Source organism: Apis mellifera, linkage group LG5 (genome assembly GCF_003254395.2).
Source record: "Apis mellifera strain DH4 linkage group LG5, Amel_HAv3.1, whole genome shotgun sequence".
NCBI lineage: Eukaryota > Metazoa > Arthropoda > Insecta > Hymenoptera > Apidae > Apis > Apis mellifera.
In genome coordinates, this window is record NC_037642.1 from 11,400,648 (window position 1) to 11,414,144 (window position 13,497).

Below are 13,497 nucleotides of genomic sequence, written 5' to 3' on the forward strand. Positions count from 1 at the left end.
TTTTATCAAATGAAAAAATGATTCAAATTCATAAGTTTTAAAATAATTTATAATTTTTTTTTCTTTTTTTTTTTAAACTTGAAAAATACATGCGAGAAATTTTACCTGAATTATATAATAAATAGATTTGCACCATAGATTTGCAAAACATAACGCACTTTAAATTTATATATTTTGAACATAATATATTATGAACATAGTATATTTAAATTTTAATCGTTATATCATCATCATTTAATTATTTTTTAAAAAGTTCCACTATTGACGAAAATTATATGTGATGAACAAATAAGAGCAACTCGTAGAAGAATACATTTAAAATAGTAAATGTAAGAACTATCAGATAATTACTTTGTTACGAAGACGGTGTTCTTTTAGGCACGGCATAGAACAGAAACGATTAGAATTATATTCGAAAGGCACCTGACCTGCCATATCCACACCACATTGAAAACATCGTGAAACTACAGTACAGCCTTGTTTTAAAATGCGTTGTTCTGCAGCCAATGCTCTCTGTAATAGAAATTCATGCCATTTAATTTATCAATACAATATTTATAGATTTCATAATTATTTTTTAAAATATATACTTTTTCTCTATCACTGAGACAAAGATATCTTTGTTTCGCATCTTCTTCTTGTTTTTTAAGTTCAAATTCTTTTCTCTTCAATTTATCTTTTTCTCGTTTTATTTTTCTTTGTTGTCTTTTTTTTTCCGATTCCTCGTGTTCTATTTCATCAGTAAGTGGTCCAGGTATTTGAGACTTTATAATAGATATATGTATCAGTTTATAATAGTGATAAATAAAAATAATTTTAATAAATAAAAAAAAATAAATAATAAATACCTTGCTATAATTAAATTTATCGGGATTAGCGCCCATAAATCTTCTAAAAATATTTCTAGTTTCCTTATCATTTGCCGCTGCATATGGTGTTTGCAATTTCTTATTTCTATTGCAAGGATCTGATCCAATTTCCAATAATTGCCTAAAATCGAATAACTAGATAAAAGTTCTATAAAATAAAAAAAAAGTTAGGCTAACATTGATATACCACACTAATTTTAAGTGTCCACCCAAGGCTGCTAAATGTAGCATTGTATTACCATCTTCATTGGAATCATTTACCAATTTTGTTATATCATCTTTGTTTATAATTGAATGAGAATTTATAGTTACATCTTCTTTATTTTGTTCTTCTAATTCAAAATTTTTTTCTACTTGAATTAATAAATCTTTAATAACAGATGTCAGTAATTCATTATCACCTAATTTACATGCAGACCATAATTTAACTTTAGCATTGGCCAACATTTCGTTCATTACATATTCTGAAAAAATATATTTTAATAGACATAAGAAATATAATTAAAAGAATATAATAATAATTCACCATCTTTTTTTGTCTTTTTCTTCTGACGACGAGATTTTTTATTCTTCATATATCTTGGTACCGTATCTTGAAAAGCGAGTAAATTTTCATGAAATTCTACTTCTAATTCTTGTTGAATTAATGAAACATCCATTGGAGCATTAGGAGTATTTATTTGATTATCCAATTCTTCAACTTTATCCAATTCTGATTCTGAAGATGATTGTGCTAACTTAGCAACTATATCTGAAAGATAAGATTACAAATAATAATTTATTTTTATATTAATTATTTATAATTATACATATTTTATTACATATTTATAATGATATTTTAAATTTTATACCAGGTAAAGGACGGCATGGACTTTTTCTTGGTTTTGCTCTATCTATATAAGATCGAGAATTTCTATGTTGTCTTTCGGGAGATGGTTGAGCAGGAACTTTATTCTTGTCATTATCTTGGGTATTACGGATATTACTGGAAGCATTAGAATCATTTTCTTCATTTTCTGTTTTTATTGGAATTTCCCCAGAAACATCAGTTTTTGATAATTTTTTTCTAAGAGGTTGACGAGGTGAAATAGGAAAAGAATCTGTAAAATCAGCTGCAGAACCTATAATATATATAGCATTAATGAAATAAATGTAAACATATTGAAATATTTAGAAGCAATATTAATATCGTACCATAAATTTCCATTGTACTTAATATATCATACACTCTTTTAACTTCACTGAATGTTGCTCTACGAGTAGGAAAAGGCAATGGTCTTAATCTTAAGTCATTCTTATCTAAAGGCGGATTTTTTCCTCCGAATAATACAGTTCGATTATATGGACCAACAGCTCTATATAAAATTAGAGAGGAATTATTAATATAAGATGACCACGATTCAAGTATATCTTGTACATGCTGAAAAAGAAAAAAGATTAATAAATATAGTATAAAAATAATTCTTATTTAAATTTATAAACTAAATACCTGAAGAAGAGATGCTTCATTATAACGACGTAAACTAGCTCCAGCACTTTTTGCATGATTAGCTGTTGTACGTGAACTTTGGGCAAAGCCTTGTTTTGCTCGTACAGTATAGGAATGAAATGTTTTATGTACAATGGGTTCTCCGTCTAAAATACAAAAATATATTGATAATATTCATAACAATACAGAATATTTTCTTAGATATTAATATTAATACCTTGAAATACAGCTGCAGCAAAATGTCCTCCACCAATCATGATAACAGTCCATGTTGTTTTCCTCCCACTGTCCAATGCCTGAGCAATCATCTCATTGTCTACTTCTGGAATTTCCTAAAATGTAATTGCATCTCTCCTGATCTGGCAAGTATAGACACGCCAAGTGATTCTAATAAAGTAGATTAAATTACAAGATAAAATCATAGACAAGTATGTCTATACTCAGAGAAAGTTACTTACAAAACTATATCTCTATTACTATAAATGAACAGACCTTTTTATTATGAAGTAAACACCTGTATATACTAAATATATTTCCATCATCATTTTCAAAAAAAACTTTTGAATGACGACTTGCAGTGACTAATAAATCTTCAGTTTTTTTCTCTTTTATAATATCATCACAACATTCTGTATCAGAACTATCAGAAATTGATTCCATATTTTTTCCTTTTTTCTCAATTTTTTTATTCTTATTAATAAGATTTCTATTTTCACAATGTCCACTAGGTAAAATTCCAGCTTCCGAAACATATGTCTCATCTTCATTTTCAGAATCTACATCACTACCAGATAAACTTGAAACGTTACCTATAATATTAATAATACAATACTTTTCATATTGAATGTGATAAATTATCATATTGAATTAATAATTTTAATACCTTCATCAGCAAGAAGGCTAAATTTATCTTCATTTATAGGTTTTAATCCATTTAAACGCTGTTTTAAATTATATCGATGCCAATCTAATTTATAATGAAGTCTTTGTTGTGCTTTATCTTCAAATATAGTATTACAAAATGAACAACTTAAAGAATCGGATACAACTAAATCATCAAGTTGATTCAACAATTTCTCATTTTCTGAAACTAATATAAAAATATATAAAAAATATTTGTTTCATTTTATAAATTTTCATAATAAAAATAAGATATTATAGATTCTCGACTTTATAAAAATATATTGATATTGTAACCTCAAATGTATATATGTTTTTTATATTTAAAGTTATAAGAAAGTTATAAATTTATTAATTTGAATGATGTGATAAATAAATGAAAATGATAAATAAATAAAATTTGATAAATGTTCTTAATTTTAATGTGAAAGTAATAATTTTACAATTAGAATCATTCTAATACGAACATAAATTCATATTAAATAACATTTTAATTAAAAATGAATATTCTACATATAATTACCAGATGACGATCGTGATTGCATGCATTGTGCTACTTTAATTCCTTTTGTAATTCTATTAAAATCTTCTTGATTGTATATTTTAAATATTTGATGATCCATCATTCACGTTATTTTAATTTTTGAACTAAAAAAATTGTATGAAGCTGAAAAAATAAGATATAATCACCAGTAAAATAATAAAATTTTAATTGAAAAATTAAAATTGGCATACTATCACTTATTTAATGATGAAATAGAAAATTCTATTATTTTATACTAACTTTTTCACGTATATGTATATAAAACACTTTTTAATAATTAAATAGATGTCAGAATCGAATGGTATCTACTTGACAATCCCATGCAAGTCGGAAATTTATATTATTAGTATTATATTAATAGTTTTTTTATTGAAAAAAAAAATATAAATAATTTTATTAAAATAAAATTCTAAAGTTACAATAAACAATATATTCACTTTCGATTTTAAATATATTTCATTAATCACATCACATACAGTTTTATTTTAACTCAGCTCTGATACAAAATTACATCATCAAATAAATTATCGCAGATGGAAACAAGGTACTAATAAAAAGAGATGAGGAATCCGAGAATAGACATTCAATACATTTTTTTTTTAATTCGATTAAAAAGACTCTAATCAAACAGATTCTTCAATAGGTTAAAAAGACAATAAAATTAATGAAATATAGAAACTGTTTTTTGAATGTATAAATTTTGCAGATTGAATATAGATAAAAAAGTAAGATAACAGAGGAAGAAGGATAGAAATAGATTAAAAATTGAACGCCATCTCTAGAGTTGAAATGAAATTCACATAGGCAAGGATAGCAAATAATAGGAAAAGAATAAAGATAGAATAAAAATTAACTGTCAGTATTATCACTTAAGAAACAATGACATTTTTTAAAAACAAAATAAACTAGAATAGAAAATGATAATTTGCGCCATCTCTCATAACATTTAAGAGATATTAAAAAATTTTTACCTATTTTATGTTGCTTTTGAAAAGATCTTTGGTATTCAAAAAATAACATTGATGGTTCATTTCTTACTCTATATATTTTTTGTCTATGAATTTTATTTATAATATTTTTCTTATAAATAATCCTTATAAACAAATCCTATATTTTAATTCTATCTCTATCCTTTTCTCATCTATCATACTTGTTTTACAAAATTTATACATTAAAAAATCATTTTCAATATCTAATTCAATTCAATTTTCAATATTTAATTAACTTTATTTTTTTTTTTTACTAATATATTGATTAAAAATATAACAAATAATAACAAAGATTTTAAATTTAATTTATTTTGTTAATATTAAAATTAGGATGTTACAATATAACAATAATTATTAATATTCTCCAAATATTTCTTCAACAATTTCAACTAAAAAAATATTCTTAACATTATTTTACAATAATATAATATGTTTTACATATACATGTGTATATACACATAATATAATTAATGTTAAAAGGTACCACATTTAATACTTGATGTTTAACTTTTTGAACTTAATTTTACTTTATCAATAAATAAAGATATTATATGTACAATTTCAGTCTTAAATTATAAAGAAATTAATAGTTACATAACTAAACATAAATAGTTGATTTGTAATAATACATTAACTTTGTACTTTTTATAATTTTATATATAAAATAATGTATATTATAAAATATTATAAAATAATATGCATTATTTTATATATATATTATATATTATAATGTTAATACATATTGCAATTCACATTTAATTATTTTTCTTATACAGAATTAGAATTTATATTTTTTTATAATTTAAACTATTGAAATAAACCTGTTTAATTTTAATTTTAATTTTAACATTAATTTAAATATAAAATTCATTTTGTTATTTATTCTTATTTTAATGTTATTATCTAAGAATATTATTTTTTTATATATTAATATACAAAATTGCTCTTTTTTCTATCAAGAATATTTATAAATTCATATATATTATAAATTATTTATCTTACTTATTAATTATTAAATTAGATACAATATTAATTAAGAATTTTAATGATGATAGTTAGATAATTAAGAATATTAATAATGAATAAATATATACAATATTATACAATCTTCTATAAATTATATAAACATTATTTCAAATTATTCCTCATCAACATTATTTTGTTCAAGAATGTTAAAATATTAAAGACACATGTAGACAAAAATTAATATACCATTAAGTATTCCAATCAAATAATTCATTTGTATCCCTGATGTCTTTGCAAATCTGAAAAAAAAACAAAATATATAAAAAATTAGAAAAGAATAAAATTTCAGAAGAAAAATTCACATATATAAATTCACATAATTAATTGTTATAGTGTTATTTAATAATTTGATAGTAAATTTTTTTAAATTTCAACTTACCTTTGCTTAGAAGGACTAAAAGGAGTAGGTGGATTGATTCCAGGAATACTGCTATCTTTGTAAATTATAAACCAAGTAAAACCCATCATAATAAGACCACATATTGCTGCTCTTATTAGCCATCCATATGATTTAAAAAATAATATCATTACATTTACAACATCATCGTATTGACTATTATTAACAAATTTTTCATTTATAACTGTTAATTGTTTTATATTGAATTCTGATATATCAGGTACATATAATAAACCAAATATATTGGATATATTTGAAAATATAGATGTTGTTGATACTATATATTTAATACTATTTTGTGGCTCTAAAATACTACCTAAGAGATGATATATAAATATCAATATTCACAATACTATATATAAAACTATACTATATATCCAACATGCAAAGCAGCAATAAAAATTTGTTTTTATAATTTTAAACTTATTAAAAATTAAAATTATTAAAAATGTTTATCATTATGTCAAATATATAATTTAAAAAGCATAATCTATTAAAAATGAAAAAAATTAAATTAAATTCACAAATTTATTTTAATGATACTCTATTACATAAGTATAATATTCCATTAAAACATAAATTATTATTTTAAGCTTGTCAATACGAAGATATTGAAAAAATTATTACAAACAATACATTCCTTATGCTTAATCAAATGTATAAGATATGTATGTACAGAGTATAAACACATGCAATGTCTATTAACAAACACGCTAAATTTACAAAACAAAGATTTGAATAAAGTATTATTTTCCTTTCAATATCACTTACCATAATTTATATATAATTTTCCCAAAACAATAGATAATGATATTACAAAGAGTAAACAAATAAAATTCCATTCATTCATTTGTAATCTTTCCCATAACCTCATTGGTAGAATGCAATTTTTGTTTGTTATTAAATCATTAGTTTTATTTAAACGAAAATTAAATTTCTTCTCGCCCATTTTAATTTACAATTAATAAATGCTTATATGTCTGCATTGAATAATCACAAGATTATGAATAATAAATGATATTACCAAAATGTATTACCAAAAATAACAGTGAATAATAATAATACATAAATAGATATACGATTCATACACACGTGACACACACAAAATTTCTACGCATGCGTTTGGAAAACGTTTATTCAGGACTGTATCATTATTAATTTTTATAAAAATTCAAGAGTTAAAAATTTTTAAATATTAATTTAATCTTTATAAAAAATATGTACAGAATACATTTTAAAAGAATTTAAAAAATATATTATTATAGCAAATAAAATAAATAAAAGATGAAGACAATGTTTGAAAAATTTTCCTGTCCTAATTTATATGTTCATCAAAATAATTTATTTTTTCTATAACTTCATTAATAGTATCATATGATTATATAGTTATAAAATAATATATTTAATGTGTTATATTATAAAAACAGATAACAATATTTTGTAACGCTACTGTAATTATAAGATTATGGAGGGGTGAATGATAGATTGGAGATTCCAGTTAACCGCATTCGTCATTCGTTTAACGGCGAAGATTGGTCTGTATAAGGGAGCTGGACTCCACAAGAAACGAATTGTGTATACTTATATAAAATTATAAACGTGTATATATGTATTATTAAAAAAAATGGCAATGCAAGAGGAAATTGGTATCGGAGATTTGGTTCTTTTGGATGAAATCACATTAGAAAAGATTGTGGATAATTTACGAGTTAGGTAAGATTATATTTTGACTAATGGTGAATAAGGCGGTAAATTAGGAAATTGGCGGGAAATTTAGGAATATAAGTTATTTGTTTCTTAAAGAGCATGACAGGTGTCCTTTTTTGTATTCCGATGATCTTAGTAAATACTTCATAGATCATCCACCAAGAGGGCGTGGCTAACCGTATATTAGCAGGTGGTTATAATTCGGCTTTATAATTTGGATTTGAATTCGATCTATAAAATCGATGATAATAAACTATATCAAAATTAAAATTGTTTTTAATTGATAATATAATTTTATATATAAATATCAATAATTATGAATTTATATATTTTCTATGTTTTTATATTTATGTAAAATCTATAATTACGTATACAATATTATAATTATAAATATTTAACTTTTATGTTTTTTTAAATAAAAAAAATTAGCATATGTTCAAAAACGATATATTTAATTTTATAATAAAAAATGTTTAAATCTTATCTCGTTTTGTATTCTATGAGTCATCGGTTTGTAACTTAAACTTTACATTAACTCAACTAATGTATTTAACAATCAAAATGTTTTAATCTTCTTTTATTTTTTATATATATATATATAAAACATAATTAATTATTTTATATTTATAAAAATGGATTATTTTTTTTATTCAAATATATACGTATTAAAATACAAATTATTTAAGAAAAATGAATAAATTTAAGCGCGCGATTGATAAATAATTTAGCATAAATTCTAATATGTTATTCAATTATATATTAATATTATTTTACAGACAATATTTTATAAATAAAATACATATATATATATATATATATATATATATATTTGTTATATAATTAACTATTATAACATTTGATAATAATATTATCAGTAATAGTCATTTGATATCAGTAAATGATAAGGAAATAATTGATGAAAAGATAATATTTATCTCTTAAAAAAAAAAATTAGTTTGTAAATATGTAAATTTTTTTTGAGTTAAGTTTCAATAATATAATATTCTATATATATTGAATTTTTATTGATTTAAATTGATTGATTGATTCTTTTATTATTTATATTATTTATTTTATTTATTATATTCTATATATATATAATTTTAGATATAATGGTGGTAAAATTTATACATACATTGGAGAGGTATGTGTCAGTATAAATCCATATAGGAATATAAATATATATGATAATGAACATATTAATAAATATAAAGGTAAAAAATTATATAATAATAATTGTTATTTAAATAACATTAAAAAATTGTCAAATACTTTATATAAATATATGAAATAATTGTATTTGATAATTATATTTTAGACAGAGAGTTATTTGAAAATCCACCACATATTTTTGCAATTGCTGATGCAGTGCATAAAGAAATGAAACAACAACGACGTGATACTTGTATAGTAATAAGTGGGGAATCAGGTTCCGGTAAAACAGAAGCAAGTAAAATTATTATGAAATATATTGCTGCTGTTACAAATTTAAGTGGTCAACAAGAAATAGAGAGGTATACATAAATTATTCATAAGAAATATATTTTATTATTTAAAGTTTTTAAAAAATTATTCTATTTTTAAGTATAATAAAATAATTATCTTTACTTTATTTATTTTTGTAATTTTTTATTTTTAGCTAAAATTATTTTTTTTTATATTTCAGAGTAAAAAATATTCTTATACAATCCAATTCAATATTAGAAGCTTTTGGAAATGCAAAAACAAATAGAAATGATAATTCATCTCGATTTGGAAAATATATGGATATAGATTTTAATTTCAAAGGGGATCCAATTGGTGGGCATGTTACTAATTATTTATTAGAAAAATCAAGAGTTGTATATCAGCAAAATGGTGAAAGGAATTTTCATTGTTTTTATCAGGTATTTGCAATTTAATTTTATTTTATTATTTTTCACTATGAATATAAAATATTTTATTCAAAATTTTAGTTAATAAATGGATGTAGTGAAGGAGAATTAAATAAATTACGTTTGGTACGAGATCCAGCCGCATACTTCTATGTTGGTGCAGGAAATTGTAATAAAGCAAGTCCAACTGATAAAAGTGATTATAAAACTGTTACCTCTGCTATGTCTATTCTTGGATTTACTCAAAATGAAATGCAAACAATTTGGAATATTATTGCTGGGATATTACATTTGGTTTGTTGTAATTAAAATAAAAAAAATTAAAAAGTTATTAGATTATTCTTAATTTGACATTTGATTTATAGGGTAATATTACTTTTAAATTTATTGAAGATAAACTTTTTATTGAAAATAGAGCTGCTTTGAATGATACAGCAAATTTATTTTCTATCAGTATACAAGAATTGAGTACAGCTCTTACACAAAGAGTTATTGCAGCTGGTGGAGAAGTTATGCAAAAAACTCATACTTCAACAGAAGCAGAATATGGTCGAGATGCCTTAGCAAAGGTAATGATTTTTTTTTTTTTTATAATTTTTTATTATATATATGTATATAAAAAATGAATGTATGTAAAGAATAAGTGAATATTATTTAAAATTTGAAAAATAAATTATATTTCAGGCTATATATGAAAGATTATTTACTGAAATTGTATCTCGCGTCAATAGTGCAATTAATGTAAATGATACAGAAATTTATAAAAGATATAGAACTGTAATTGGAGTACTTGACATATATGGTTTTGAAATTTTTGATATAAATAGTTTTGAACAATTCTGTATTAATTATTGTAATGAAAAACTACAACAATTGTTCATTGGTAAGAAAATCTTATATAAAATTATTGTATTATAATAAAATTAATATTTATAATATTCCAGAATTAGTATTAAAACAACAACAAGAGGAATATGAAAGAGAAGGTATTGCATGGCAAAATATTGATTATTTTAACAATCAAATAATTTGTGAATTAGTAGAACAACCTCATAAAGGAATTATAGCAATTATGGATGAAGCTTGTCTTAATGTTGGCAAAGTTACAGATGAAGTTAGTTTTTTTAATTTATTATTTTAATTTATATTATTTTTTATATATATTAATAATTTATATTTATAAAATTAAATTAATCATAACATTTTATTAAAATGTATAATTATTATATAATAATTTTTTTTAGATGCTTTTGGAAGCTATGGATCAAAAATTACTTGATCATAAACATTATACTTCTCGGCAATTAAAACCAATGGATAAAGAACTCCAACATAAAGTACAATTTAAGATTAAACATTATGCTGGAGATGTAATATATAATATTAGTGGTTTTTTAGATAAAAATAAAGATACATTATTTCAAGATTTTAAACGTTTACTTTATAAAAGTAGTAATCCAATAATTAGCAAAATGTGGCCTGAAGGTGCTCAAAATATTTTAAAAGTATGTAAATATACATTTTATAATTGTTACAAAAGTATTTTTATTATTATACTATTTTATTTTAGACAACAAAAAGGCCTTTAACAGCTGGAACTCTTTTTCGTAATTCCATGACAGCACTAGTTAAAAATTTAACAAGCAAAGAACCATTTTATGTTAGATGCATAAAACCTAATGAAGTTAAATCACCGGTTGTATTTGATGAAGAAAGAGTCAATCATCAAGTACGATATTTAGGTCTCCTTGAAAATGTATTAGTTAGAAGAGCAGGTTTCGTATACCGTCGACGATATGATACATTTTTAAAACGGTATTTATATTCATATAAATATAATATGATTATTAATCATATATTTATATATCGTTATATTATAGAAATTCAATTATATTATTAAAATTTTTTTTTATTAGGTATAAAATGATATCACAATATACTTGGCCAAATTTTAAAGGTGGTAATGATGAAGATGGTGTGCGTATGTTAATGGATGAAAAAGGATTCAGTAATGATGTGGAATATGGACATACTAAAATATTTATTCGTTCACCTAAAACACTTTTTGAATTAGAGAAAGTTCGTTATTTAATTTAATTTATTTAAAATTTTTGCTTATTGAGACAATTGTTAAAATATGTTTATTTTTAGGCGCGTAGCGATTTAATTCCAGGTATCGTAATATTATTACAAAAACAATGGAGAGGATATTTATGTCGTCAAAAATACAAAAAAATGAAAGCTGCCCTTGTTATAATGAAACATTATCGAAAATATAAAATATATGCTTATATCAAGGAATTAGAAAAAATATTCCGAAATGCAAAAACAATGCGAGATTATGGTAAACATTTAATTTGGCCTCGTGAAAACTTCGCTGTAAGACATATAATATCTGTTTTAAAAATAATGTATGAAAGATGGTGGGCATGGATGATTCTTAGACTTATCCCTAGAGAGGATTGGCCTCAACTACGATTAAAAGTATGTTATATTTATCAATTAAAATGTTTAACTTTTAGTTTTAATTTTTTATATTAATATTATCTTAGATGGCTGCGGGAATAGTTTTACGTTCAAAGCGACTTCATTGGGGACAAGACAGACGATGGGAAGGAAATTATCTTTCTAAACCAGATGAAAATGTTCATAGTGATATTTTTAATTCTTCAATAAATAATCTTCGCAATACCGATCATTTTAAAGCAGTTTTATTTAGTGCATTTATTAAAAAAACCAATAGGTTTGTATGAAATATTATATTAATTTATTATATTAATTTATATTAAGTGTAAATATAAATTTTATTTTAAATTTTTAATAATAGATTTAATAAATCAAAAGATCGTGTACTAGTAGTTACTGAACATGCAATATACAAACTTGAAAATTCTAAATTCAAAAATATGAAAAAAGGTATGCCAATAACAGAAATAACAGGTTTAAGTGTATCACCTGGAAAAGATCAACTTATAGTAATTCATTCAAATCGAGGAAATGATTTTATTATGTCAATTATTGCTAAAGATGATAGAATTGGAGAACTTGTTGGTATTTTAAGTAATAAATATAATCAGTGAGTATATATTGATTATTTATTCAAAATTTTGTTTGTATAACTTTACTACTTAAATATAAATTAAAATGATATATTTTTATAATGCTAGATTACGTTTTGCTGATTTACAAGTTACAGTGGATGTAAAACTTAAATGTATGTTAGGAAATAAAAGCAAAGTTTTACGAGTAGAAGTAAATCCTGAGGTTTATGAACCAACATTTAAAAAAGATGGTGAAAATATTATATATGCCATTCCGCCGTCAATTGGTATAATTGATGGAAACGTTGATACAAGGTTTCATTCTAGAACCACTAATTAAAGTACATGTTTGAACTGCCTTTTTAATATTTTATAAATATTACAATTAAATTATTACATATACTAAAATAATGTTCTGCAAAAGTATTTTTTGAAAATATTTTTTTATTTATAAATTTTTTAATGTACAAATTTATAAATAATATTAAGAACATGAATATTAAGAACATTAGAATCGTAAGTTAAAAACAAATGACAATATTAATTTAACAAAAAGTATTTTGATACAAATAAATAAATTATTAAAAGTTATTAAATAAGTAATTACTATATAAAAATAATTTAACATTGCTTAATGAAATTGTTTTATGTAAATACACAC

The 13,497-nt window shown here is 22.3% G+C and overlaps 3 protein-coding genes across 4 annotated transcripts; 1 reads left to right on the top strand and 2 right to left on the bottom strand.

Annotated features, from left to right (window-relative positions):
* Positions 1 to 53: 53 nt before the first annotated feature.
* On the bottom strand, positions 54 to 4,480 carry LOC409046 (ankyrin repeat and zinc finger domain-containing protein 1). The gene is made up of 13 exons (XM_006567646.3): positions 4,043 to 4,480; positions 3,782 to 3,925; positions 3,242 to 3,448; positions 2,851 to 3,167; positions 2,576 to 2,690; positions 2,359 to 2,504; positions 2,064 to 2,289; positions 1,721 to 1,990; positions 1,396 to 1,620; positions 1,057 to 1,333; positions 849 to 990; positions 591 to 764; positions 54 to 513 (listed from the first exon to the last, which is right to left on the bottom strand). Exons 2-13 carry the CDS (start codon positions 3,882 to 3,884, stop codon positions 340 to 342), a joined length of 2,376 nt encoding a protein of 791 aa, XP_006567709.1. The 5' UTR covers positions 3,885 to 3,925; positions 4,043 to 4,480; the 3' UTR covers positions 54 to 339.
* Positions 4,481 to 5,838: 1,358 nt separating this feature from the next.
* Positions 5,839 to 7,316, bottom strand: LOC102654567. Its single transcript, XM_006567644.3, has 3 exons — positions 6,986 to 7,316; positions 6,197 to 6,530; positions 5,839 to 6,056 (listed from the first exon to the last, which is right to left on the bottom strand). Exons 1-3 carry the CDS (start codon positions 7,161 to 7,163, stop codon positions 5,972 to 5,974), a joined length of 597 nt encoding a protein of 198 aa, XP_006567707.1. The 5' UTR covers positions 7,164 to 7,316; the 3' UTR covers positions 5,839 to 5,971.
* Positions 7,317 to 7,698: 382 nt separating this feature from the next.
* LOC552299 (myosin-IA) lies at positions 7,699 to 13,393 on the top strand. 2 transcript variants are annotated; one of them, XM_016912276.2, is made up of 16 exons: positions 7,781 to 7,927; positions 8,018 to 8,111; positions 9,029 to 9,135; positions 9,240 to 9,435; positions 9,588 to 9,807; positions 9,877 to 10,089; positions 10,161 to 10,364; positions 10,480 to 10,678; positions 10,740 to 10,909; positions 11,040 to 11,300; positions 11,366 to 11,610; positions 11,712 to 11,874; positions 11,947 to 12,279; positions 12,348 to 12,538; positions 12,623 to 12,871; positions 12,963 to 13,392. In XM_016912276.2, the coding sequence occupies exons 4-16, from the start codon at positions 9,302 to 9,304 to the stop codon at positions 13,174 to 13,176; spliced, it is 2,796 nt and encodes a 931-aa protein (XP_016767765.1). In that variant the 5' UTR covers positions 7,781 to 7,927; positions 8,018 to 8,111; positions 9,029 to 9,135; positions 9,240 to 9,301; the 3' UTR covers positions 13,177 to 13,392. The 2 variants fall into 2 exon arrangements, with proteins under 2 accessions (XP_624678.1, XP_016767765.1); XM_624675.6 differs by lacking the exon at positions 8,018 to 8,111 and having other exon boundaries at positions 7,699 to 7,927; positions 12,963 to 13,393.
* The last annotated feature ends 104 nt before the right edge of the window (positions 13,394 to 13,497 follow it).

Coding starts and splice junctions, on each gene's coding strand:
- LOC409046 (XM_006567646.3), bottom strand. CDS start 3,884: ATGATGGATCATCAAATATTTAAAATATACAATCAAGAAGATTTTAAT. Junction 2,290..2,358: donor ATGAAGCATCTCTTCTTCAG/GTATTTAGTTTA, acceptor TTTCTTTTTCAG/CATGTACAAGATATACTTGA. Junction 1,621..1,720: donor TCCATGCCGTCCTTTACCTG/GTATAAAATTTA, acceptor CTTATCTTTCAG/ATATAGTTGCTAAGTTAGCA.
- LOC102654567 (XM_006567644.3), bottom strand. CDS start 7,163: ATGGGCGAGAAGAAATTTAATTTTCGTTTAAATAAAACTAATGATTTA. Junction 6,531..6,985: donor AAAATTATATATAAATTATG/GTAAGTGATATT, acceptor ATCATCTCTTAG/GTAGTATTTTAGAGCCACAA. Junction 6,057..6,196: donor TTTAGTCCTTCTAAGCAAAG/GTAAGTTGAAAT, acceptor TTTTTTTTTCAG/ATTTGCAAAGACATCAGGGA.
- LOC552299 (XM_624675.6), top strand. CDS start 7,839: ATGGCAATGCAAGAGGAAATTGGTATCGGAGATTTGGTTCTTTTGGAT. Junction 9,436..9,587: donor GGTCAACAAGAAATAGAGAG/GTATACATAAAT, acceptor TTTATATTTCAG/AGTAAAAAATATTCTTATAC. Junction 12,539..12,622: donor TTTATTAAAAAAACCAATAG/GTTTGTATGAAA, acceptor TTTTAATAATAG/ATTTAATAAATCAAAAGATC.